We start from the raw sequence: 27190 nt of genomic DNA on the forward strand, positions 1-27190 counted from the left end.
TTGTAATGAGGAGGGATTACGGCATCAAGTGACCGGCTGCAGCTCCCAAGTGGGTCTCAGGCTCCTTAGCACACCGTGTTGGTCAGGTCCAATCCCCCTATGAGCCAAGGGGGCACGAGGATGCAGGCGGTGGCCTCGGCCACAAAGGACCCAGCGGGGACACGTGCAGGACCAAAGCTCCCCAGCCTCCAGCACAGCTCAGGAGCCCATGACTGTGAGTATCTGGTCCTCCTAACAACAGCAGGAGGATCACTCTTTCCTGCAGAGATCCATCTTCCTGCTTATCCATGACCTCCTCTGGCTCCATCCCTCTGCTCTGTCTGCTTGTTGTCCGTCTCTGCAATACCTGCTAGGATCTGTTTGTGGTGGGTGATGCACCTGATGTCCCAGAATCTTGCTTGCTGTGGGCTCCCACAACTGAATTCCAGGTCAGTCGACTTCCAGGTGTGTTGGTTAGTCCAGAGAGATGAGCAGGGGATGCAGGCAGTGGCAGGCAACAGCTCCCTGGGTGGGCTCTTCCAGCCCATCCTGACTCCGGTGTGCCAGTGAGCCACCTCCCATGGACCTCAGCCACTAACGGAATGTGCCAGCTGCCCAGTGACATCCCAGGCAGCCCAGCACAGGCTCGCAGGTGGGCAGGGAGGTGCCTTACCCATCCAAGGCTGGAGGGAAAAGCCCTGGGAAAAGCCCCATAAACCACACAGGAGCAGAACAGAGTAGAGGTGGGTGACATCCATTATTTACATGGCAAAGAGCTGGAGTTTTCCTTCTTTGGTAAAAAAGGGAATCTGAATTTGAATTACGCAACAAAGAATCTCCCTGAGTGCTTTCGAGCCCTAAAGCCCAGAGAAGAGATGCAGCTTTGTGTAAGGGGCCCCAAAAATACATGGGGTTTTGGGCATGCTTTTCTCTTCTGGGCAGCCTGTGGGTTCAACTTCTGGGGCAGTTATAGCCTACTGTTCCAAGTCCTATACCCAGAAATCCATATGGAATGGACACGAGGATTTACTGAAAAGGGCATTTGTGCAGCTGGGGACAAGGACAGCTCTGCTCCTCTGTATCACCCTTAAGAGAGGACTCAGGGACCTAAGTTACGACAGGGAAACCCAAAGGAGGAGTAGCACCAAAAAGCCAAACCCAGGAAAAAGATGTTGCTTGGCTGAAATAGCCAAAAATCCAGACTTTGCTGGTTTTCTTCACAGCAGCAGCTCACTGGGACCTGAGTTGTCCCCACCTAAATGTAAATCTTTCACTGGGATGCTTAAATGAGAAACAAATGAGGAACGTGGGCCCAAACTTACCTGCCTACAGCTGCTTCAGGGTGTGACCTGTCCTTTGAAGTGCTTCTTCATCCCCATCATTCAGGGAAGAGCCCAAGGCCCCATAATCATTAACATTATTACCTCTGTTAAATAGCAATGCCTGGTGACATGTTAGGACTCAGAAATACCAATAGTTCACACTGGATAATTATTTCTAACCCAAGAAATCATTCACCAATCTGCCTGGCATGGATATCACTGGTGTCTTGTTGTTTGTTGGGGTGTTTTTAAAGTAAATTCAGGTTTATGCAACTATGAGCCTGACTATCACTTGATTATAAAGAATTATTTATGCAAGTTCGACTAGAAATGAAATGGGGATGCTGCATGTCTGGGGAGCACTTCAGGAGCCTGAATGCCTATTTTTCAGCCACTGTGATTTATTATGCAACATATGGTTGAAGGAGAGGGGAGGTGGAGCTGCTGGAATTTGGGCCCTATGAGCCTGGCTGAACTCCATCCCACAGATCTCCAACAGGGAAGGCTGCTCTGCCTACATGACTAGGACCAGCAGAGCACAGATAGCTCTCCTTGCTGGGATACCTTCATCTGGATCAGTCCCAAGAAATTTTTCTGGGGTTTTTCCTTTCCTTTGGGTTGGGTTTTTTTTTTTTTTCCCAGCAGTATTTCAGGAAGATGCTTCCCAGCAAGTAGGTTTACAGAAACATATTTGGAATAAAAACTATATTAAGAAAATTACTGGGCTAAGCATAAACTTTGCAGTTTGTGACCCTGAGATTAATCTTACCACAAGTGTTCTGTGGAAGGGGCTGGCTCATGAGGTTTGGCCTCTTCAGCCAACCAGCCCCACTTGAATGCTGACAAAAATCAAACACTAAAAACAAAGGGATCCACCAGAAAATACATCCTTGGTCACTATAACCAGCTCAAGGACAGAGAAAAGATGGCAAACCCATCAAATTAATTGCCTGCTGTCAATTTCCTCCTGGTTTTCTGTGCTGCTGCCTACATCTTACCCAGCTTTTGCTCTCAGCTCATTCTGTTTTCTCCTCCCTTTCCATCTTGCTTGGTGGGAAATGTGGGATGTCCCCGTGTCTCCTCCTGCTCAAGCTCCAAGCCCTGCTTGTCGTGTGCCTGCACAGGAGCTGTGATGACAGTGACCTACACCAACCGCGTGGCTGATGCCCGCCTGGGCACCTTCTCCCAGCTCCTGCTCCAATGGAAGGGCAGCATCTACAAACTGCTCTACTCAGAGTTCCTCATCTTCATCTCGCTCTACTTCACCATCAGCCTTGTCTACAGGTGAGCAACTTCACGCCCACAGCCTGGCCTGGGGCAGGACATGGGAGAAACACAGGCTTGGGGCAGGGATCCTGCTGGGCAGGCACTTGCCAGACTCTGCTCACAGGAGGGAAGGGGAGGGGGGAAAGGAGAGGGAGAGCGGCTTCTGTTTGTCCCTTTTAGGCTGATCCTGAGCGAGAGCCAAAGGCTGATGTTCGAGAAGCTGGCGCTGTACTGCAACAGCTACGCCGAGCTAATCCCCGTGTCCTTCGTGCTGGGTAAGGAGCTGACTGGAGTCCAGCAGGGAGGGGAATGGGACAGCATTTCTTCTCCTTGGTTCGGCAGAGCAGGCCTTTGTAAAACTCCTCAAGTGGGAGGAGTGTCCCATATCTGTGAGTGTTCCCCAGCACAGGAGGACAAGCTCCAAGTGGCACCAGATATGCCCAGGGAATCTGTGGCTGCCTCACCCCTGGAAGTTTTCAAGGCCACACTGGGTGGAGCTCTGAGCAACCTGGTCTGGTGGAAGATGTCCCTGTCCAGAGTAGGGGGTTGGAATGAGATCTTTAAGGTTGCTTCATAGAATCAGAACAGTTTAGGTTGGAAGGGAAATATGAAATCCAGCCTCCTTTGAGCATGGAGGACTGAATTCCCCTCTAGACATTGCTGCACCCCTCCCTGTGGGAGCAAAAGAAGAGATCAGACAGAGTGGGAGGAAGAAGCCCTTTTCAGATGCCTCACTCTCTCAGCTCCTCTCTAGGTTTCTATGTGGCCCTGGTGGTGTCCCGCTGGTGGGCCCAGTATGAGAGCATCCCATGGCCAGACCGGATCATGAACCTGGTGTCCTGCAATGTGGATGGGGAGGACGAGTACGGGAGGCTCCTGCGCCGCACCCTGATGCGCTACAGCAACCTGGTCAGCGTGCTGATCCTGCGCTCCGTCAGCACTGCTGTCTACAAGCGCTTCCCCAGCATGGAGCACGTCGTGAGGGCAGGTCAGCACTGCTCCTTGCTGCTCCTCCAGGGGCAGGGGGCCCTGGGAAAGCTTCTGTGGAAATGGGGTGGTGCTGTTCCCTCAGGGCAGGTGGGAATTTGAGCCCCAAGTCTCCAAGCTTAACTGCAGGGCACACTGCATCTTCTTGGGAAATGCTCCTCGAGGTGCAGCAGAGTTCCCAGTCCAGCCACATTGTCTGGGTGCCCTTGGCAATCCACAGAGATGTGATATAGTTAAGCCTCCTAAAAAGAAAAGGCACTTCAGGGACACAAATTATCCCATTCTCAACAAGTATCTATGGACACCAGGCAGCTGCACCTCCAGCAGTGCTTTATCTCCCTGATGGGCTCTTATCTGATGTGCTGCAGACATCAAAAGTGAAATCCCATTATCTCACCTCCATGACTCAATGTTTTAACAGGGAGACTTGTCCTTCTGCATGTCTCCCCAGATTCTGAGTTTTTACTGGGATTTTTAGGGAGAGCCAAGGCATCCCACCTGAGATTCAGATGTTTTCATTCCAGACCAGATCAGTTCCTTCTGCCCTCTATGTCCATCCCTCTCCCAGCTGCTCTTTCCCATTCAGGTCTCATGACACCAGAAGAGCACAAGAAGTTTGAGAGCTTGAATTCCCCCCACAACAAGTTCTGGATTCCGTGCGTGTGGTTCTCCAACCTGGCTGTGAAGGCAAGGAATGATGGGAGGATCAGGGACAGCGTGCTGCTTCAAGGCATCCTGAATGTGAGTGACAGAGGGGACAGGCAGGGCTTTGAGATATTGGAGAACAGGGGGCACCTGTGAAACAAGTCCTTGACACATTCCAGAACAACCAATGCCAGTGGAGGATCCAGATGGAAAGCCACAAGGAAGAATATATCTGAAGTCTAGGGGAAGTCAAAAACATCCTCAACAACCGAGGTCCCGTAGAAAACATTGCTATTAAAAACTCTTAGATAGTTTTGGGCAACAGGCCATGCTCCATGGGCAAGACCTGGCAACAATCCCTGCCCAGCTGCACAGAAAAAGGCTCTGGAGCAGCTCATCCTTCTTGGTATTCATGTGCAGAGAAAGTCATGTGGTTTCTGCTGCCTGGAGCAGGATTCATCTCCCCAGAGAGAGAGAAACTTCCCTCTGGGATATTTATCTATAGACAGGAGAGAGAAATGGATGCTTCCTGAGGGCATTCTTGGCCTCACCTGTTGGCTGCTCATTTTGGGAGGAGAAACTCTGCTGTGAAGTGAGCTAGGAGGGATCTTGGGCGTAGGGGGAGACACCCAGGCAGCAGGGAATTCCTCCAAGGATGAGACTGAGTCCCCCTTCCGGAGAAGGTATAAGGAGAAAGGAAAGGGCTGGAGCAATGGAGGACAGGGGTGCTGGAGAGGCTCTGCAAGGAGATGGGAAGTTATCCTGACGTGCCATTCCCTTTTCCCTGCTGCAGGAGCTCAACACCTTGCGCAGCCAGTGTGGGAAACTCTATGGATACGACTGGATCAGCATCCCCCTGGTCTACACCCAGGTGAGAAGGGAATCCCCACACCCACTACTCCACCACTGCCCATGCACATACGCACTTACACCCACACCTGGAATGGTTTGGGTTGGAAGGGACCATAAAGCTCATCCAGGGACACCTTCCACTATCCCAGGTTGCTCCAAGCCCTGTCCAACCTGGCCTTGGGTCCTTCCAGGGCTGGGGCAGCCACAGCTTCTCTGGAAAACCTATGCCAGGGACTCACACCTTCTTAGTAAAGAATTCCTTCCTCTTATCTAATCTAAACCTGCCCTCTATCAGTTTAAAACCATTGTTCCTTGTGCTGTCACTATCTGCCTGTGTAAAAAGTCCCTCTCCTTCCTTTCCATAAGCTCCTTTAAGGTACTGGAAGGCCACAGCCTCCCCAGAACCTCATCTGCAGGCTGCACAGCCCCAGCTCTCTCAGCCTATCTTTGTAGAAGTGCTTCATAACTGACCCACCATGAAAAATGCAGGTTACTCTTGAATCCCTCACCCCACCTGCAGACATCATCTCTCCTCCATTGGTCCCTCAGCACACACCCAGCCCAGCCTAACTCAGACACATCCACCTCTCCAGAAATAACCTCTATCCATGGCTAACAAATCCCCACAGATCCACAGAAAACAGAAACAGTCCCTGCAGCACCTTGCAGGGATCACATCCCGGGCAAGATCCCAGGAGGTTGTGCCAGGCGTGTACTCAGCTGTTTATCAGCCCAGGCAGACACTTTGGCACCACCTTGCTCCTTTGTCTCCTACAATCCAACTGCTCAGATAACAGGGATGCCCTTCACCATGAAACAGGAGCTGTTGCTGCTGCTCTGACACTGCCAGAAGTTAATGGGGAACATGTAAAGTGTATTCCTGTTTTGAACCCACCATTTATTTCAAGGGACCACGTGAGAGTCTTGGTTACTTTTAACTTGAAAAGGGGAAGTTTCCAGTCCTGTGGTGACATGGAAAGCACAAAGCTCAGCATTGCCTGAAATCTAGGCAGGCAAATATTAATAAAAGCTCAGCATGAGGAGAAGGAAGGAAGGAGCAAATAGCAATGCCAGGGTTCCCTTCCTGGACTGGGAAGCAGCCTGCCAGCACGGACTGAGCCATGAGACAGCTTCCAGCCCACTCAGGATGTCACGTGCTTGTTGCTGCCACTGGCCTGTGACACCTGCACAGATACCAGTCCAGGGACAGCACACAGTGTAGGTAAAAGCTGCAGGGAAAAGGGAATGTCTGTAGCTTTCTGTAGGGAAATGAATCCTCCTCCAAAAAGCCTGTCAGAACTGAATCCAAGGATTCCCAGAGGCTACAGAGCTTGGCCTTGGAGCTGTGTGGGGTGGAACTGAAGGGAGATGCTGGGAACTCATGCTGCCCTGGTGTGTCCCTTGGCATCCTTCCCAGGTGGTGACCGTGGCTGTTTACAGCTTCTTCCTGGCCTGTCTGATTGGGAGGCAGTTCCTGGATCCAGAGAAAGCATACCCTGGCCATGAGCTGGATCTCTTTGTGCCCGTCTTTACATTTTTGCAATTCTTCTTCTATGCTGGCTGGTTAAAGGTAAGTCCCAGAAAGCACGGCTGGAGCTGGAATCTGACCCAGCCAAGGGTTTTTCCCAGTGTGAGCTCACCAGGAACCCTGCTGTGTTCTTTGATCTATGGGCAATAACAGGAAGCCAAGAGGGGCTGAGAAGTGCCAGGACTTTCTAATTTTCTAACTGTCTCATTCTGGACACCAGCTGCACTTTTCCTAGGCTTTGGTCCTGACTAGAGGGAAAAAAGGTGCTCCTTAAGTTGCAGGAGGGTTGTGTGAGCAGGGGGGAGTTATTACAAATTCTAATGTCTCTCAGCCTCTGGAATGCTTCCACTTTTAAGCCACTCCCTTTTGGGAAGAAAAACATGGCTTAGAATTCAAGGGACATCACACCTGACTTGTCCCTGCAGGGAAAGGGGCAGGGATGACAATGGTGACCTTTGCTGTGTGCTCTCCACATGCAGGTGGCTGAGCAGCTCATCAACCCTTTTGGGGAGGACGACGATGACTTTGAAGCCAACTGGCTCATTGACAGGAACCTGCAGGTAAAGGGAAAATTTGCCAGTTGAGCCTTGCCTGAAGAGGAACATCAAGGCAGGACAGTGACCAAGTTCTCCTGCAACACCTCTGCCTCCAATGGGAGAGATCCTCCCAATCTACAGCAGGGAATTTGGGGCTTCTGGCATGTCTTTGTACACAGAGGCTGCCTGCAGCTTCAGTCCATGCTCTGGCACATGAGATAGATTAAAGCTGCTTGTTTCAGGCCTCAGCTGCCTTTGAATGACACATCATTCCTGCCCCTCCTTGCTTTCCTACCCTGAGTCCATCTGAAACTGCCTCCTCTGCTTTCTGCCATGCAATAACTATGTACCTCCCCACCCTTCTGTCCTAGTGAGTCTGTTGCTTTCTTGTTTCCTTCAGCACCATTCTCCTTCCAATTAATCAAATCTCAGTGTGACAAACAACCAAAATGACAGGAAACCACAGCAACCCCAGCCACTTGCCTGGTTTCCGTGCTGCACCGCTTCCTCCAGCTCCGTGCTCCTTCGTCCCTTGGTAACAGGCACACAAAATGCTCCTCACTCACCCTGTGTGACATTCCTGCTGTCCCCCGCAGGTCTCCCTCATGGCAGTGGATGAGATGCACCAGGATTTACCCATTCTGGAGAAGGATCTGTACTGGAACGAGCCTGACCCCCAGCCACCCTACACTGCTGCCACCGCTGAGTACAAGCGCCCGTCCTTCCTGGGCTCCACTTTTGACATCAGGTGAGTGCAGGAACAAAGCGTCACAACACCTGGATCAAGTCTGTAGGACATTACACTTGAGGAGCTTTTAGGCTCATCCACAACAGCAAACATTCTCTGTGGAAAAGGATAAATCTAACCTCTTTTCCTCACTCACCTGTATGATGAGCATCCCTGTTTTGACGGGGCTAGTGGCAATACAGAGAGAGGCTTGCCACTGGCAGCTGCATTCTCAGTGCTCCAGCCTCTCCAGGAGATGCCCCCCTCCCCTCTGTGGCTCCTTAACAGTCCACTTTGCTTTCCCAGCATGCAGAAGGAAGAGATGGAGTTCCAGCCCCTGGAGCAGATTAAAGAGAACGAGGAGGCCAACCACTCCACTCCCTTGTTGGGACACCTGGGCCGCCTCCTGGGTGTCCAGTCCCCAAACTTCTCCAGGTCCTCTTCTCGGATGAACCTGCTGCGCCGGCGAGGAGATCCCACATCGCCCTTCTCCCATTATACCTACCAGGACATGGGGAAGGCTGGAAGCCCTTGTGGCATCAATCAGCCAAGGGGAGACTCCCAGGAGCAGTGGGACAGTGAAGAGGGAAAGCTAAGGGAGTTTGATGCTTTCATGTCTACCCCCTTTTACGAGAGGCCTGGGTTCTACAGCGCTCCACAGACACCCATCAGCTCCATCCCCATGATTTTCCCTTCCCGGCGCCCAGGGCGCAAGAAGCCACCGGCACTCTCCAGCATTGCCGCGTGCTCCACTTCCCTTCGGGATGTCATTGTCAACGCCTCCCCTTCCAGGGCCAGTGATGTAGACAAGAGTCAGAGCTCCCTGGGCTCTGCTGCAAAGGAAACCTTTGTTTGGCCAACAGAGCGGAGTAAGGGCCCTGACTCCGTGGCCGTGACAGTAGAAGAAGGAAAGAGCAGCTCCAGGGAAGCTGCCACCACGGGAAGTCCAGGAGCGCAGTCCACAGCATCCAACAGCCCCAAATTCCCCTTCCTGCCAGAGCCCCCCGAGCATGAGAAGCACAGCAGCTTCAAAAGCCTGAAGAGCTCCAAAGCCTCACGCCCACCCTGGCTAAACCTGGAGAGCACAGCCTCAGCCACTCCCAATTCAGAGCATTCCAGTGCCTTTCACACCCCCAGCAACAAAACCCCTGGAGGCAGCGCCTCCCTCTGCTTCTCCTTCACTCCCGTCACCTCTCCAGCGCTGGAAAGGTCCCACAAGGGCAACCTGGGCCCTGAGGCTCACAGCCTGAGTTTGGAAGATGCAGCCAGTGCTCCAGAGCAGCACCCAGAGGTTTCCAGGAACATGAGAGACACTGGGAATGGAAACACCAACCCTCCAGCACCCAAAGAGCCCAGGAGAGCAGAGAGTCCGTCCCCCAACGACTCTGGAATCTCCCTAGCTGAGGGTGACTATGTGGGGCTGATGGAGGTGATCCTGGAGGCCAGTGAAAGCCCAGGGGAGGAGCAGATGGACCAGTACAGCTAAAGGGGAATCCATGGATCCATGGGATACCTGCCTTATCCTGGCACTCACCCAACACAGAGGTGCTGGACATGCTGCTGGAGCTCAGCCTGGGCCGAAACCAGCACTAAGGACACACTGCTCCTGGCCTCAGCTACAGCAGCAGGCACAACTCGTGTTGCAAGAACAAAAGCACCAAAAAACCCAACCTGTAGCAAAAGAACAAGACTAAGTATCGTGCTAAATAGTGCAGGTGCCAGCCTGACCAGCCAGCTGTACCCCAGAACAGGAGCACAGTTAATGTGGCTACTTCTCTCCTCACAGCAAGAATGAGAGCTTGAGTCCTTTCTCAGGCAGGACTTGCACTCCTAACAAGATAGTCCAGGGAAAAGTAAGGGACTGAATAAAGTCCCATCACTTGTGATGCAGACCCACAGTGCTTCTTCCAGTCCTGTCTGGCAAGTACTTTCCAGTACTGGGATAAGGCAAGGTAAGGCCTTGCCAGCACAGGCAGCAGCACCATCTGCCCAGCACATTGCTTCCTTCTGAAGTTCCACATCTCCCACCAGGAATTTGACAGTGCTCAGAGAAAGCTGGATGGCAGCAGACAACACTCAGCTGATATTTACTGCCCACTCTCAGAAAATAAAAAGTGAGGCTCAAGCCCAGGACCTTGGTTTCGTTTCCTCATTTTAGTTCCCTGCAAGGAATTAAAAGAAACCACAGAGATTTTCCCACTTCTGCCTTCGGCAGCAGCTGCAAAGCCCCCATGTCACACAACAAATTTACCTCCCACTGCTTTCACTACAGCTGCCTACTCTCCCTCCAAACTAAACAGGAAAAGCCAGCTGGAACCAAGTCACTTTATTGGCTGGAGGGCAGTACATAAAACACGAACAGAACAGGGGATATTTGGTACAGAGTATGGAACTGTTTAGCTAAGTAACTGAAGCTGCATGCATGGCTGGACAGTAAGTAGGAGTCCCACTGAAACCCAGAGCATGGCTCCTGGCAGGGCTTCAGCTGTGGCACTCCCCGAGGGTGTGCTTGTCGAAGAGATACTCTGCCATGCCGTATTTGGGGGCCCCCATCTTCCGCAGGTTGGTCACGTGGTCACCCAGCTCCTTGATGGCTTTCACCTGCTCATCCAGGTAATGGGTCTCAATGAAGTCACACAACTGAAAGGGAGACCAGAGGTTTAAATTCAGGCCTGAAACCCTACTGAGGCTCTTGAAGGGGAGGATGCAGAATTTTCAAGCTGAGAGGAAGCAGCCTCTAGTTTTGTTGCAGAACAAGATCAAAGTGAGCCAGGCTTAGGTAGGCTCATTTGCTCCAGAACCCTGCAGAGCCAGGCAGCTCAGGAAGCCTCTCCTCTTCCTCATGGCAGGAAGCATGAGCCAAGCTCCTGAACAGATCTGAGACACCCCCACTGCACAGCAAACCCACAGCAGTGAGGATTTACTAATCCTCAGTCCCTCTAACTTAGGCAGGACACTGCCAAGAGTGCCTGGATTCTCACATGTATTAATCTCTTCCTGCTATTAAGCAACTGCAATACAGCCTTGCAAAAAACTTCCATCTGAGAAGAATTCCGTGTTTTCAGACACTGTTCTGAAACACTAGGGCTTTTAATATTCCAAAGCAACTCTGGAATTTTGTGGCAAGAAAGCCCTTGTGACAAAAAGCCTTAAAAAGATGGAGCTCAACTCCCTCAGAAATGGTCTCCATAGAGACTGTTCACAGACACTCCAGAGGGAATAAAGCAGGTCCCTGCCACTTTAAAAATGCTGCTGGAAGGACAGCAGCAACCCCACCAAAGGGTTCTGGAAAGGCTGCACCCCTGGTTCACACCTGTTTTCACCTTTAACAACACCAGGGACACACAGCTCAGCCCCAAAGCCACACAAATAACAGGCACATCCTTGGACAGCCCCACTGATCCTCAGCATGTACTCACGTGGGGGTCGTTCTTCTCGGTGGCCAGTTTGTGCAGCTCCAGCAGTGATTGGTTCACATTCTTCTCCAGGTGCAGGGCACACTCCATGGCAGTCAGGCCATTCTCCCAGTCATCACGGTCTGGCTTCTGAAAGGGGAAAGCACAGCACATGTTTGCTGTAAGAACCTACAGACCAGCAGGGTGGAGAGCCTTTAGGTCATTCTCTGTTTAGACCAAGTTTAGGCATTTATGCAAAGTCAAAAGTTTGAAGTGCACCCTCAGAACAGAACTGAGCAAACCATTAAAATCCCACTTCTCAAAACAGTGCACAGGGCACATCTGCTCTGTGTTAAGTTTAATGATGGTGATGAACCAGTTGCCTTCTGGCTCTGCTCTCACCATACAGCAAACAACCTGGGGCTCAGCACCCTCTCCACACACAACAAGTACTTCTTAATTAGTCAATCAGCACAAATAATCAAATTGCTCCACATCTCAAATTACTGTGCCTCTCCAGCATCAGCTGCTGCTCCTTCTGGGGAGGACCCAGAGAGGAGCCCCAGAAGGAGTGCCCAGCTCACCTTGACGTCCTGCAGGAAGATGCGCCCGCCCCTCTGGTTCTGCAGCTTCATCAGCTTCTCAGCGTGCTCCCGCTCCTCGTGGGACTGATGCAGGAAGTACTTGGCAAAGTTTTTCAGGGCCACATCATCCCGGTCAAAATAGTAGGACTGAAAAATAAGAGTTCACAGACTCTAAACCTCTGCTTCAGGATGGCTGCATTCCAAGCCCAGGCCAGAAAGGCAGTGTGGAACAATTCCCCCCTTAGTATCATTTGATTTTTTTCCAACTAGGATTAAATTTTAACCTGTACTCCTACCAAGGACACAAATAAAGAGTGTTTGTGTCCTTGGCTCAGTTCCAAAAACACGAAAACAAAAAAATCTGAAACCCCGGAGATATCTGTTCTGAGCACCATTAAACTGCAGCCTTGAAAAGTCTTTTTCACGGAGAAATCGTCCCTTTGTTTGCCTGAGCTTGTTTACAATGACCACATTGCAGGTCAGGGTCATGACTTGCAACATCAGGTACGGGTGAGCCAAGAACTTATACGTACTCCTGCAATAAAGTTCTCTTGCTTCACTAGGCTTTCCAGGGATTAGACTAAGGAATACACTTTCTACTTTTTTGTGGGGGAAAAAAGGTGACATTTAAAATACAAGAGAAATTGAACTACAGTATGAATTTAACAGCAACTAAATTATGAATTAAGCTATTTTTCTGAAAGTAAAAAAAAAAAAAAAACTAACAGCAATTACAAGCCGTGACATAGCTTGTTTATTCCGTGGTCATTACCAGGATTTAAGTTCTGTATGAACTGCCAATTATTTACCAACCTACTACAAAACTCTCTGCTCTAAGACCAGCGGCCTGGAGGTTCAAGGCAAAGCACCGGCGCTTGTGTACCACTATCGCCCACCAACAGAAGCTCTAAACAGGGCTCAGAACCACATTAACACAGACAAAAAAGCTACAAAATACGTAGCACAACACGGCACAGTGTCGTCCCTAATAAGTCTCAATGTCCCAGCACGCCCACAGCAGCAGGATTGCTGCACAGAGGTCAGGGAACAGCTATAATGGGCGCCGCGGGCCGAAGGAGACATGGAAACACAAGGCCCGAGGAAACCATGGATTCCTACCGATTCCTGGAGGAAAACCCGAGCCTGGGAGGCGAGCACGCCTGCGGGAAGGGTGCCAGGAGCCTCCTTAGGCACCTCCCGCTACCCGGCCCGGCCCCAAGGGCAGAGGCGCTGAGCGCGACTGATAACAGAGCCGCCAAGGGCAACGGCGGCGGGGCCGCGGAGCAGGCGAGATAAAAGCGCCTCACCTACACCCAAGGGGCGGCCCAGACGGGCCCGAACGCAGCAGGGGGGAGGAGGAGGTGGAGAAGAGGAGGAGGAGGAGCTGTGCGCGCAGGCACCGCCCGGCACCCGGGAACCCCCCGCAGAGCAGAGCCCTCGCGTTGCCTCTTTATCCCTCGCAGAACCCTTCCCTCAGCCCGCCGCGCCCTTACCATGCTGAGGTACACGTAGGACGCGTAGAGCTCCAGGTTGATCTGGCGGTTGACGGCGGCCTCGCAGTCCTGATGGTAGTTCTGGCGCACCTGAGAGGGGGGCGCTGCCATGGCTGCTACGGTGGGTGTTGCTGTGACTGTGTAGACGGCGGTGTAAGGGGGGTGGCGGCGGGCCCGAGCGCGGCCGGTTCCGTCCAAGCACTGTTGACGCAGGAACCCGCTTCGCTCCGCCGCCGACGCGCTGTGAGGGGAGCCCGCCCGCCGGCGCGGTTTTTATACCGCCGCGCTCCAGGCCACGCCCCCACGAAGGCGCGGGGCGTCCCGGCGCCCTTCTGCTGGCCCGGCGTGACTCAGCACCCGCCCTGGCCACGCCCACATCGGGGCGGGGCCTGACCCCCGCGCGCCGCCGTTTCCCGCCGCGCGCGCGCCGTCCATCCCGGAATAGCCCCTGTTGGGAAACCCCCCCAAAACCGCCGGGCCCGGCCATTTCCCCTGGAGCGCGCTGCCCGGCCTGCTGCCCTGCCCTGTCCCACGTCCCGCATCCCTCGGACACCGGGGCTTGCTGCCAGTGCCTGAGCCCCCGCTCTGTGAGATGGAAAAGTTCATAAAATCCAAGTTAAGCCCAGAAACTGAGGGCCACATGTCCAAAGCTGAACCTGTTGGTAATGAGATGAGTATTTCAGCCGCTTTTACTGCTATCGCAGTCATTCGATGTGTGTGCCATCATTTATTTTCAATAAATTCTTCAGTCGTTCAATTCAATCATTAATTTAGAATAAGCACTCGAGTCTTTTAGTATCTGCCTTCTTAAATTTTAACCAGATTACAAGGGAATAGAAAATGCTTAAACTGAGATCATCCCAGAGCACTGAACACCCCAATCTTGGCTTTTCCCAAGCCAACCTTCAACCCTGGTTTTTCCCAAGCTAATGTTCCTGCTGAAATCCACCAGAAATACAATTTACTGAGCTTGTAAACTCAGAATAAATAAATTTTCCTCTACGTACTGCGCCTGCAAACTCAGATAAATATTTTTTCTGTATGTACTCAGACCATAAACTCAGATTAAATAATTGTTTTCCTCTCACCAGTTCTTTCTACACTTCTTTATCTGGTCTTTGACCCTTCCCGGCACTGTGGGATGTCCCACGCGTGACTGCACCAGTGCCTGTGTGTGGGTAAAGGGCAGCACCAGAGCATTTTCCAGACACTCCAAATGCCCTGGAGGGAACAGGGAGCCTCGGCCTCCCTTTGTTTCAGGGTTTTCTGCTGCTCCTGTCGGTTAACCATCACAAGTAATTAAGATCTATAAGATAACGTGGCTCATACCTATGCTTCGGCAGGCTGCCAGGTACATTGCAAATCTCCTGTTCTCCTCCCACATAAAAGCTTATGTAAAAAAAAAAAAAAAAAAAAAAAAAAAAAAAAAAAAAAAGTAGCTGCTGGGCAGACTTTTTTTAAATTATTTTTTTCTTTATTTCTGTGTTCACAGTGGAGTGTCTTCACAACAGGAACATTAAACAAACTCCATAATTGCAAAGTTTGTAATATTTCTTCTGCAGCTCGGACAGTCTGTGCCACTCGTGATTCCACGTCAGTAGCATTAGGGAAGTCCCAAATTCTGCTTTCTGGAGTTGCACAATGGACATTGTGTTTGATGACAGCAGATTTACATGGTCAGGAGAGGAAACACGAGGTTGCACAGCCATGGAGGTCATGTCTTGGTAACCAAGGTGAAGAATTCACCACTCTGCTCTCATACAGGATTCAGCCATTCCCAGATCTTTCCTGTCCCAAATTACTGTTTTAATTTCGACTCTACTTCATATTGTTTCCTCATCACTGGGTTTAGGCCTCCTTTTATCTTGTGCTGCTCTTAGTGAAAATGCATTTGTAATGAAATCCCTGAATGATTTGGGTTGGAAGGGACCTTAAACATCACCCTGCTCCACCCTGCCACGTGCAGGGACAGCTTCCACTGTTCCAGGTTGCTCCAAGCCCTGCCTTGGACACTTCAAGGGATCCAGGTGCAGCCAGAGCTTCTCTGGGAAAGCTGTGCCAGGGCCTCACCACCTTTGCAGGGAAGAATTCCCTCCTAAATGTGAAAGTCACTGTGGAAACCCAGAGCACCAGGAATATTTCTGTGTCTGCTCTGGGGTGTCCTGACCCCTAGGGCATCACTGACTTTCACCCTCATTCATGGAGAAAGTTTCCCAGACTTCAAGATAGACTAGAATCCACAAAAGTGTGCAAGAGATTATAGAGAGCAGTGTAGGTGTATCACTTGGTGAGAAATTTAGGTTTTGGGATTTTTAGTGTGTTGTGGATGGAAGCAAGATGGACGACACAGGGTGTTATCCTGGGCTGCTTCTTCATGCTTCTTCCTTCTTCTTCATGGGTTTGGGTGACATTTTGTAATTGGGCAAAAAAGTCTGCATTGCGAACTCTTTGGGATCAGTTACTGGGTTAGAAGGGAAAATAATCTAATGTCAGTTCTTAATTAGATAGTTCAGTCTTAAAATACCTTGTAACAAAAAATTGTTAGCCATTTTGTGCCTTCTAATAAAAAGCTGCTGAACTCACAGTAGTGAAACTGTTTTACTAAAAATAAATAATAAACACTTGAGTCCAAACACAAATTACTATCTCAAGTGCCTTCAATCCAGACCCAAAAAACCCAATGCCTAATACCTCCACAGTCACTCGATGGAAAGCTCAGCCTGAGTGAGGTGATGCTTCTAGCAGGCTTCTTCCCAAGAATGCCTGTAAAGTTCTTTAAAAAAAATTTCTTTACTACTTAGGGAGAAATTCTTCCCTTATTTTAGTACCTTTTTACCCCTCAGCATTCCCAGCTGCCCAGGGCCTGCCCCATCCTCTTGGTTTGAATTCATGTCCCTCTCAGCTGCTTTTTTGGCCTGAAGTAGAGGCATGTTCATGCTGCCCACAGGCAAAAACAATGTATTGTCTGCCTACACAAGCTTCAAATTGTTGAAGACAATCCCTGTTTTCCCTTGGATGATATCCCATCAGGAACAATGGAGCAAGCTCTCGTGTTGTTTACAGTTTAGCTACTGTACACAGGGCACAGACCCCAAAATCCACCCAGTTAGAGATAGTAACGTTTGTTTTAAGCATGCAAAAATAATCAGAGCTTCTTTGGTGAGTGTCTGCACATGATACAGAAGGTTATTAGGTCAGAGATCAAGATGTACCCAAAGGGAAAGTTTCCATGCCTCCTACCCCCACTTAATATCATTTATCCTGACTCTGCCCGTGCCCTTCTCGTGCATGACCTTCCCAAAGGGGCAGAAAACAAGACTCCTAAACAAATCCTGGACAGTATTTGCCCAAATTCTGAGACAGATTTTTGCTGATACAGTCCCTGAGCAAAAGCCTTGGCATGTGGCTTAGGCATCCAGTTAGACCTTCAGGGAGAGGGCTGCCTTGGTGTGAGCAGAGAGCCAGAATGCCCAGGAATGCATTAATTTTATTTCTCACCTGTAGAAATGGTTCACCTCTAGCTTTAAAACACTTGATTTTGCCATGTTGGTTTAACGGCCAGAATAATAACAAATCTCAGTTAAAAATCAACAACTGTTCCAATTCCAGCCAGCAAGAAAATGCTGAATGTGCCTCAAATGTAAAATAAACAAAAATACAGTAACCTTTTTTTTTTTATTTTCCCCAAAGCTCAAAGTCCTGTAAATAAGAGAAGTTGCATCCAGTCAAATATTTGTTATGGAGAACCTCCATTCCATCCACAAACTTCAGTGTCTTTCAGCTTCCAGGCTTTATGCAAACACAAAAGCAACTCTAAACTTGGCTCCAAGGTTGATCATGCGTCTGGAAATTTGACACTGGTCTCAACTGTGAGTTTTGAAAGCTGTTTACTAAAAACATCTGGGCTCCACTTGCTCTGGGAGTTTAATTGAAAACTCCTTCTTGTTGCTCCTTGGGCAAAACATCCGTGAAAACTTTTCTGTTTGTTTCTTGTAGGTGCCCGAATTTTTCCAAGTGAGAAACCCGGGATTTAGGCAACAAGTTTTCACTGAGTACTTACAGCACAGAATGCAAATGGCTGGGGTACACAGAGCTGCTGCCTCCTGGAAACACTCTCCAAAGGGAGACAGACAAAGGATGTTTGAAGTTCTGCCGGGAAATTTGCTTTGGAGACCGAAAACAAAGCTATTTTTATGCCAGAAAAAAGTCCAAACAGAATAATCTGTAGCTTTGTACTACAAGATTTTATAGACGAGGATTATAAAACCTTCTTTAGACAGACAAACTTCTTCTAAGTTGTGACACAGGACTTTTTTCTCTCTCTGGAGTATTTTTACACACAGTCTAAACAAAATGCTGTAGGAGATTGCAATTCTAATTTGCCCAGAACACCCTTTCATTTATTTTTATTTCTTTTACAAGCCTTGTAAAAATACACTTAGAGCCAAGAGAGTGAGGAAGAACAATGTTAATAATACAGTAATTCTGTCAGCACAGCCAGATCTGGTGAATTTACTTGGATGTCTCAGCCCTTTTTAAACTAATTTTCAGACTGACTCCACTATCTGTGAGGGAAAAACTCCATCCCTGATTCCAAAGGCAGCCTGTGCCCCAGGTGCATGTACAGGAGCTTTCACAACATGGATTTGCCCAGCTGCAAAAGCCACAATAAGTTTGATGTTGACATTCCACCACAGGCCACCATCTACAATATTTGCTCTACTGTCATGATCCTCCCATAGTGCCATCCACCTTTCTTCCCCTCCCTCTCTCAGATTCACAGGGTTAAAAGCAAGGGGGGTAGGGATCATTCCTGTCCCCTGTTTCTGTTGTATTGAACTTTTTCTTCAAATATTGTAGAAAAACTGCAAATAGACCACCCATCCAAAGTCAACAAAAAGGGGGAAATTTCTCAATACACCACAAAAATCCCCTCCTTCTGAGCATGAATTTTCCTGGAAAATGCTGGTGAGTGTTGAAGCCCTCATGGATCACCAGGCAGCTTTGATTCTAGATACACAGGTGAAATATTCTTTTTTTAAAAGAAGTTTTACTTGGAAATCAAAGAAACAAACAGGTTTGTCCCCCCTGAGGCCATCAGGTAATTTAGTGAGGATGCACAAAGGTGTTCCTTGGATTTAGTGCAGCACTGAGTTTAAGCAGACACTAAATCTCTCAGAGGAGGCTGCTTTTATATTCAGCCACCCAAAAAGGGACGAGCAGAAAATGCTTTCAAGCATGAGGAGAAGAAACAAGCTTTTACAAGGAGCTGGCAGTTAAAGGACATGCAGCAGCCTGATAAAACACCACAAAAACAAGCAGTGGCCCATGGCTGATCTCTGTTGGGCAGGATGGGCGGGGGGCACCCCCAAAACTGCTGAGCAGGTCTCTCCAGGAACTCATTCCATGGCTCATTCAGAAGAACTGAAGGGATTCAATCCATGTAGAGGAATGTTCTCAGCAGAAGAGGGGCACAGGGAGAGTTTTCTCTGGGAAAGACTGGTGTGCTGGGAGGGGACACTGTAAACACTGCCATGGTTCATGCTGAGGTGCAGCCACAACTCCACGGGTTCCACACCCACATCCACCTTTACTGCTGGGTGCAACTTCCTCCTAAGCCATGTTCAGGCCCTTGGAATCAAAGGAAAAATACTGAAAAGCAGCTCAAGGGGTTCAAGTTGGGCCTAAAAACATGGTACTGCTTGTGGAGCAGCGAGGCAGTGCTGAAGTGTGGGGTGCTGTCCTGGACACAGCTCCTTCCTCAAGGTGGGGGAGAGATCCAGCAGGGCTGTCCCTGCACACTGATCAAACTGGGGGGGAAAATGCAAGAAAATTGCACAGAGAGAGAGAAATAAACCAGGGGAAATCATCTCTGCTGGGGCAAGAAATGGCTGTAACACTTGAAATGGGGTTGGCCTTCAGGACCGTGTTGAAGCTGTTGTGTTCAGCTCAGCAGATGTTGGGCCGTGCCCACAGATATCAGCGTCCCAGCAGGCCATAAAGCAGGGACAGAGAGGCCACCCACTCGGTGGGACAGGGAGATAAGGGGTCAGGACAGCCCCAGGAGCCCCCAGCAATCCCACAGGGCTGTTTCAGACACTGCTGGGCTGGGCAGAACCCTGAACCTGGGCAGAGCACCCTGGCCTTTGTGGTCAGAGTCCTGGTAAGGCTGTGGAGGCAAAGGCCTCAGAGTCCCCTGAGCCAGAAGAATGCTCTGCCTGGCCTGAGGAATCTTCCACCCACTTGCTTGCTCAGTCATGCATGGCCACAAACCTGTCTAAATAGGCAGCGATGACCAAGACTGAAACTCAAATCAGGAACTTTCCAGTCTGACAAGTAAAAACAAACAAGATTTCCGCTCCACACGTACTTAGCACAGGCCAGGCCCTTCTTTGCCCGCTGTTTGGTGCTCCTGGCTCCTTCTAAAAGTGTCTGAGAAGGGACACAACTCACAGCAGGCTCAGAGGAAAGAAGATGAAACACTCCCACAGCCAAAAAGGCTGCATTCATCACACAAACACCCCCACACCTCGTGTGTCTCTTTTCCCTGTCTCCAGCCGCCCTGCTGACCCCTTAGAGTGTCCCTGCAGGCCATGAACTTAGCAGAAAACAGCATTTTGGACCAGTTTCTTTTGGCCACTGGATGGGTCTGAAAGCTCCAGGGTTAGAGACACATGGAGGAGCTCAGTGACTCGAGGGCAAAGGGCGATCACAGAGAATTTCCCCAAAATGCCAGGACCACAAGGGGCAGGGAGGATGTTCACTCAGGCCCAGAAGGAAAAGTTCTCTGACAAAGCATGTCTCCAGTCAGGAGGTACAGGTTGAGCAATGGGCTGACACCAGCTGAAACAACAGCCTGGGAGGGAGCAGAGGGATGCAAAACCACGAGGATGTCTCTGAGGTCACCATGGAAAACAGTCTCTGACTAAGAAGAAGAAAGAAGCCAGAATTGCAGCATTGTTACTTCATCCAGGGAACTTTGTTCAATCAAGACCAGCAGGCTCAGCATGACCACACAAAAAAAAGTTACCAGGCTTGTATTGGAATTCCTGCCTGTATCCCTGCCTCAGGCAGGTTTAACTAGCAGTGGACTCTGCCTGGAAAAGGCAATTCCCACTTTATTCCTTGCCTGTGTTTACTGTGATCTACTCTGGAGTCACCAGTCTCTACCTCCCTCCACATAAATGAAAGCATTTCAAAAGGAGCAGGGAGGTTGTCAGCCTTGAACAGGAGAAAACATCCAGAGTTTTCTGCTGGAAACCCTTCTCCTTCAAATCATCAGCCTTGCTGTGGTGAAAAATGTTGTTACCACAAAATTCCTCAGCTGGGAAGGGTTCAATCCCTTCTTGCTGGATTCCAGAGGCCAGGAAAGCAGCTCAATTCGGAGAAAGGAGCATTCCCTGAATTTATTTCAGGAAAGATTTATTCACAATTATATTATATATAATATTATATATTCATAATTTTAATTAATAATAATAATAATTCAGTTATTTCAACCTAAACTGTCACACAGCCACTTCACATGCTTACAGTGACAAGGATGGGAACACAGCTGGGAATTGCAGAGATTGGAAGGGGACTGAGCATCTGTGTTTTTACAGGAATCTGTGTTTTTCACCAGAATCTGGGTTTTTTCCAGAATCTGTGTTTTTACCAGAATCTGTGTTTTTCCAGCCACGTCCAGCGTGAGAAGCACCAGTGCAGAGAGGCTGAGGAATAGGAAGAGAAAGTGACACCACCATTGCTTTACATCAGCTGGAAACTTTCTCTTCTTCTTCCAGGTCCTTCAGGAGTGGCTTTTTCCAGAAGTAATTGGGAGAAGACAATTCTACTCCTTTCCCCATATCACCCTCCACCAAAACCAGGCAGATCTCTCTGTTTCAGGCAGTTCCTGCTTTCCTGTCAGGTGGGAGGATGAGGATTGAGCAACAGCACCTCCAAAAGCAACCAAACCTCGAGGGTGAGAAATTGGGAAGTGGGTGGGATCTCTTCCCAACCTTCACATGACTTTTATTCATCCTCCTCCTTGGGAATGAGGTAACATTCCATTTGCAGACAACAGGCTTTGCCTGGTATCTACAAGAACCAAACTAAGAACGTCATGATACATTTAAAAAGCATCTTTATTTTACCTAAAAAAAACCTGTGTTATACCATAAATCAGGAAATGAATGAAAGGTTAATCAGCTGTAATTTCAGTTCAGTTGCTCTGTGAGGGATGCTGTCCTTTACAGAAAAGAATTTTGTTAACATTCCCATTGTGTTCCAGCACTAAGATTACAGCCAACAAACAGGGCACTGTTGGAAGCTGGTCACTGAAGAAGCTCCCAGCACCCTTCCAAGTGATATTTCCCACCTCACGTGCCTGCCAGAGGCTGCCTGGGAAGGGAGGAATCTCCCAGCTGTGTCCCAGAGCTCCTCATGCCCACCTGATCTGGGAGGGGAAGGGAAAGGAACGGGAGAGGGGAGGGAAGTGACCGAGAGAAATAGGGATGTGAGGGAAAATCCTGGGCCCAGGGTGTCAGGAGACAAGCAAAGAGCTGGAGAAGGGGTGGAGGGAGAAACGAAAGGCATCTGGAACCATGTGCCTTTTCCAGGCAGGGAAGAGGAGAGGAGAGGGGAGGGAAGAGGAGAGGGAAGGGGAGGTGAGGGAAGGGAAGGGAAGGGAAGGGAAGGGAAGGGAAGGGAAGGGAAGGGAAGGGAAGGGAAGGGAAGGGAAGGGAAGGGAAGGGAAGGGAAGGGAAGGGAAGGGAAGCATCGCAGCACCTGGCGCCGTTCCCAACCACCAGACTCAGCACGAGGTTTTTTCAGGTAGCCCGGGCGAGGCCCGTGGCACGGGATCGGGGGGCAGCCGGGTTGTTTCGGTTTATCCCTGGTTATCCCGGACTGTCCCGGGTTATTCGGGTTTATCCCGGGGGTCCCGGCCCGGCCGAGCCGCCACGTGAGGGCGCCCGCGCTGCGCTGCCCCCCTCCCCCGCGGGCCAATCAGCGCGCTCCGCTGCCCCGGGGCACGCCGGGAGTTGTAGTCCCAGCGGCTCGACGGCGGAACGGTGTCTACCAGCGGCTTTTCCGCGGTTCGGTGGGGCGGCTCCGCCTCTGTTGTCTCCTCACGGACACTCGGGGACCTGCCGGGTGGTTTCCGCCATCCCGCAGCGCTGCCTTGGTGCCATGTCGGTGTCGCGTGGGGATGACGTCAGGGGGAGGCCCGAGCGGGTGTCATGGCCGTGGGGGAAGTGTTCTCTCCCAAACCCCATCAGGCGGGGGAGTGAGGGAGGGCAGTGCCCGGGGCTGTGTAAACAGGAAAGCACATTGAGATAATCCCAGTGGAACTGTGCCAAACATAAAATGTTGCAACAGAAGAGTCAAGTTGCATCCTAAGTTTTATAAGGAACATACCCACAACTTTTTGTTCCTCTGAGAAATCATCATTTCCAGTGTTTATAAAAGTCCTGATTATCACAGTGTCACAGACTGCTTTGGGTTGGCAGGGACCTTGTGAAAAACGCCAATTACTTGGTTTTTTTAAAAAAAGTTTAATAGTAATAAAATGGTTATAAAAATAGTAGTATAATTAGAGTAATAAGAATTTGGACAATTAGGATTAGGACAATACGAGACAATAAAAACAAAGGGATACGGAGAGGCCAGGTACCTCTTTGTGGGCAAAATAAGTCTGAAAAAGGACACACGTTAACAGAGGATTAACCCTTAAAGCAATAACCTGTTGCATATTCATACATCTCATACATGATGCATAAATTCCATTCAAACAAAGGATTCGGTCCTGTCAGTGTCAACTTCCTCTTCTTAACCCTGACGGTATCTTCAGAGCTGAGCAAGGTGGGAAGAAGTTTGTTTCTTCTGATAATGGAGCAATAAATTCTCTTTCTCTGAAAGATTTAGGTGTCCTGTGGCTGCTATCTGTTGCAAGTACCTCATTCCTCTCTTAAAAAAATATCCCATATATATAGTTTCTATTTTAACATTATGTTATAACCTCAAACTATATTTAACACACCACTTAAGAAAATTAATACAGCATAACTTTCTAACATAACACATATAATATTCATTTAATATTTGTGAAAAGCCAATCATAAAATACACATTTTTCACAACCTTAAAAACCATCACATTCATGGGCAGACACACTTTCCACTATCGCAGGTTGCTCCAAGCCCCATCCAGCCTGGCCTTGGACGCTGCCAGGGATGGGGCAGCCACAGCTCCCATGGAAATCCATTCCAGGGCCTTGCCACCCACCCGCACAGGGAAGAGTTTCCTCCCCCAATATTCCATCTAAACCCACCTCCTGTCAGTTTGAAGCCATTACCACTTGTCCTGCCACTCCCTGTCCAAAGTCCCTGTCCAGCTCTCCCTGAGCCCTTTTTGTCACTGGAAGGCTCCAAGGTCTCTCTGGAACCTTCCCTTCTTCAGGCTGGACATTCCCATAACCACCTAAAAGCAATTTGTAACACAATTAAGCAGAAATAAAAATTAATTAGTTGTGAGAGGGGAAACCAGGGCTTGTGGTCTACATGCAAAAAGAGAAAATGGAAAAATATGTGGAAGTGGTGAAATTGTCAAGAGAGCAGGATGAGAACAGGCATGAAAGATGTTTGGTGACAGCAGAACTAGTTTCCCTGTACAAAAGCTTTTACTTTTCCAAGTTTAAAATTAAATGTTGCATCTGATTCTGGGATTTCTCACAAATATTTGGTGTGTTTACTTTCCTGAGGCTGATTAATTTTGTAGTAATTAATGGATAGCAAGCCATGAGAATTCTTTTTAAATATTCAAAGCCAAATATCTTTAGATTTTCCAAGCAATTCCCCTCACACTTATTTTTTACCTGAAACTTGAATTTGAATTTGATTCATTCTGCTAAGAAAGGAATTCTGGGTATCATTTTAACTTTACAAGAAAAAGCACATAATTTAACTCTAACTTTGCAAAAGCTAATACACATTTCTGCTGATGCCAGGATAAATTCTAGGCAGGACAGAGAAAGGAAGCCTGGATGAGCAGTATAAATTCCAAAATATTAGGTGGTTACCCTTGAGTGAGATAACACAAAACTGTCTAAAATGGGATTAATAAACAATCAGATTTTTACCACCCCCAAAGGAATAAATTTCTCCCCAATATCTAATCTAATCCTTCCCTCCTTCATCTTAAAGCCATTTAAAGCCAAGTGTTTAAAGGGTGGCCACAGAGAGGACAAAGTCTCTTCACAAGGAGCCTTGATTTTATGAATCAATTTTTTGTATAAGAATTAAAACCAGGGAAGAATGGGAGGTGAAAATAGCACTGACACACCAAATGCAACTTTTTTTTGATTCCCAAAATCCTGGGAATTGTAAAGCCAGCACTGTAGCCCAGTTTGAACTTCACAAGTGGATGCTATTTTTAGAGGAGAAAAATAAATCATTCACATTCTCTTTTATGTTGCATATTTTCATATCTGGCAGCACCATACAAAAAAAATCAGAGGGGAAAATCTGCTCTGGTTTCATTGCAAGTAATAAAATCCACACATAAATAATATAGTTGGATTTGCTTAAGGAAAAAGAAAGCTTGGTTTTGGGGTTTTTTTGGTTGGTGGTTTTTTTTTTTTTTTTTTTTTTGAAGGCTCATCAAGAATTTAAGGAATTCTTTATCTTTAGGAATAGATAAATGAAAATGGTCTCTCACTAGTTATGTGATTAGCAAATAATAGGTAAAATCTGATTTTCAGTGGCGAAAGCAAAGTGTAAGTGCACAGAGGATCACTTATATGGGAACTTCATTGACAGTATTTTTCCTCGATTTACTTGGTGCTGTCTGTACTCCCACCCCCATTCCAGCAGGGCAGCTCCACTTCTAGGAATGTAAGAGGATCTCTGTGCTCATGAGTATTGATTTCCAAGAGCAGCCAAAAACACACACTCGGGGAAAAGAAGAGCAGAAACTGGGTGAGTATATTATGGTGTATTATGATCCTGCCCTGCTAAATTTTTCCAGTGGTGCCAAAGAAAATCACAGCTGTCTCCTTCCAGTGTCAGAGGTTACTGGGCATGAGGAAAATGAAGGAGGATGTCTCGGTTTTGAGGAATAGTTAGGGATTAGCACCTCAATTTGTGAAGGGGTGATACAGCTGATGATAAAGAATGAACCTCTAATGGACACTTCCCACCAGACCAGGCTGCTCCAAGGCCCATCCAGCCTGGCCTGGAACACTTCCAGGGATGAGGCAGCCACAGCTCTTCTGGGGAAGAAGGAGAAAAGAAGGAACAAATTCCTTGCCAAATTACCGAAAGGCTCAATCCCAGCTTTTGCTGTGAGCCTTGTTTGGTCCACTGGCAGCAAGCAGCTCCTTAGGGTGGATCTTTTTGGGAACACATGGCTGGGGTGGGTGGAGAGGGAGGGAACTGTAGCAGAATTAGACTTGATAATCCAACCTTTCCACCTTCACAAGCCAGGAGAGGCATCAAAATCTCCCGTCTGGACACACATTGGAAATCAGGCTCTAGTTTGATACTTTGGAATTCAGATGCCTCTTTTAAAAGGCATCCAGGGTTTGGAATTGCACGTGGGCTGATGTCCATCCTTAGGCATCTCTCCACACAGCTACATTTAGATTCCATCACCTCTGGAAAGAGGAGCATTCTCCAATCCTGCAGGCAGCAGCCACCCAAGGCCCTTCATCTTTAACAAGCCCTTTTGGGCATCCTGAAGGAGCCTCTAATGTTCTTAAAACTTTCTTAGGAAGCTCCTGGTAGACCTCCCTCATCCTTCTAACCAGTCCTCAGGGACAATTTCACAGGCACTGAGGAGAAGGAAATTTTCCTCCTTTTTAAAGAAAATGAAAACTTCCAAAGCAGTTCAGTTGTCCCAACTTCTCCACACCTTGGTTGGAGGATTCATGGCTTGTCCAACACCTCTCCAGTCCTCCACTTGGTTGGTGCAGAAGTTATGGCAGGAATTTGAAGGATAATTATTGATCCTTCATCATTATCCTTCTCCAGCTGCACCAGCAGCTTCCCCTGGCCAACAACTTGTGGTTGGCAGAAGTCTCTCAGAACCTTCTGGAAGTGTCTGGGACATCCCAAGGGGGCCATCAACAGCCTGGAACAGATTCCAGGTTCCAGGGGTTCTAGTCAGGAGTAAAGTTGTGCATAAAGACAAATCCAAGTCCTGTGCCCTGGTTGTGCTACCATGCGGCCATTCTTTGTTCCAGCTCCTGGAAGAGCTGGAACAAGGATTTTTTTTTCCTTCATAAATATCCTGCTCACAGTTGTAATCTTGTTCACAGTGATGAATTTTCTTGCATTTCAAACACTTTAAGGCAACAATTAATAAAAAGTCTCATTACAGAGTGAAAGTATTTAAAAATTCAAAGGCACTTGTAGTTAAATAAAAGAGATTTTATTAAACCTATTTGATCATAAACTTTGGGGGTCAATCAAGTGAGAATAATCTCATCTTTTTAACAGATTATTTATTACTTCTCTACAAAGAAGAGAGGTGGTGAAGAGAGGGATGAGCAGCAGGAAGCAGCATCACCTCTCTTTCCATTAGGATTTGATGTAGCAAGGAGAAAAAAATGGGAAAAAGGAAAAATGTAGTGGCAAACATGGCTTCAGAGATGGAACTCTGGCAATTCCAGCAAACAACAGACACACAACAAGGAAAGAGGAGAGCAATTTCAGGGCTGATCCATCAAACATAATTTAATATATTTGGAGTTTAATTTTGAAAGGGATTTAAACTGCTTTCATAGGGTATATCTAAGTGTGCCTGAGTACCAATTCCCAGAATTTCTGCCCTAAAATATGCATCCAACACCTGCCTGCTCTCACCTCAGCTTTCTCAGTGCTCAGTGGAGAACAGC

The 27190-nt window shown here is 48.5% G+C and overlaps 2 protein-coding genes and 1 long non-coding RNA gene across 3 annotated transcripts; 1 reads left to right on the forward strand and 2 right to left on the reverse strand.

Annotated features, from left to right (window-relative positions):
• The first annotated feature begins 2433 nt into the window (after nt 1-2433).
• On the forward strand, nt 2434-9972 carry LOC134419220 (bestrophin-1-like). Its single transcript, XM_063158240.1, has 9 exons — nt 2434-2585; nt 2748-2842; nt 3322-3555; nt 4141-4295; nt 4993-5070; nt 6469-6621; nt 7059-7139; nt 7712-7863; nt 8149-9972. The coding sequence occupies exons 1-9, from the start codon at nt 2434-2436 to the stop codon at nt 9326-9328; spliced, it is 2280 nt and encodes a 759-aa protein (XP_063014310.1). The 3' UTR covers nt 9329-9972.
• Nucleotides 3556-8185, reverse strand: LOC134419221 (uncharacterized). Its single transcript, XR_010028000.1, has 3 exons — nt 8000-8185; nt 7682-7918; nt 3556-4233 (listed from the first exon to the last, which is right to left on the reverse strand). It is a non-coding gene; the product is annotated as an uncharacterized LOC134419221 (long non-coding RNA).
• Nucleotides 9973-10153: 181 nt separating the features above from the next.
• Nucleotides 10154-13567, reverse strand: LOC134419219 (ferritin heavy chain). Its single transcript, XM_063158239.1, has 4 exons — nt 13315-13567; nt 11822-11968; nt 11262-11387; nt 10154-10482 (listed from the first exon to the last, which is right to left on the reverse strand). Exons 1-4 carry the CDS (start codon nt 13423-13425, stop codon nt 10324-10326), a joined length of 543 nt encoding a protein of 180 aa, XP_063014309.1. The 5' UTR covers nt 13426-13567; the 3' UTR covers nt 10154-10323.
• Between the last annotated feature and the right edge of the window lie 13623 nt (nt 13568-27190).

Source organism: Melospiza melodia, chromosome 6 (genome assembly GCF_035770615.1).
Source record: "Melospiza melodia melodia isolate bMelMel2 chromosome 6, bMelMel2.pri, whole genome shotgun sequence".
NCBI classification, from domain to species: domain Eukaryota; kingdom Metazoa; phylum Chordata; class Aves; order Passeriformes; family Passerellidae; genus Melospiza; species Melospiza melodia.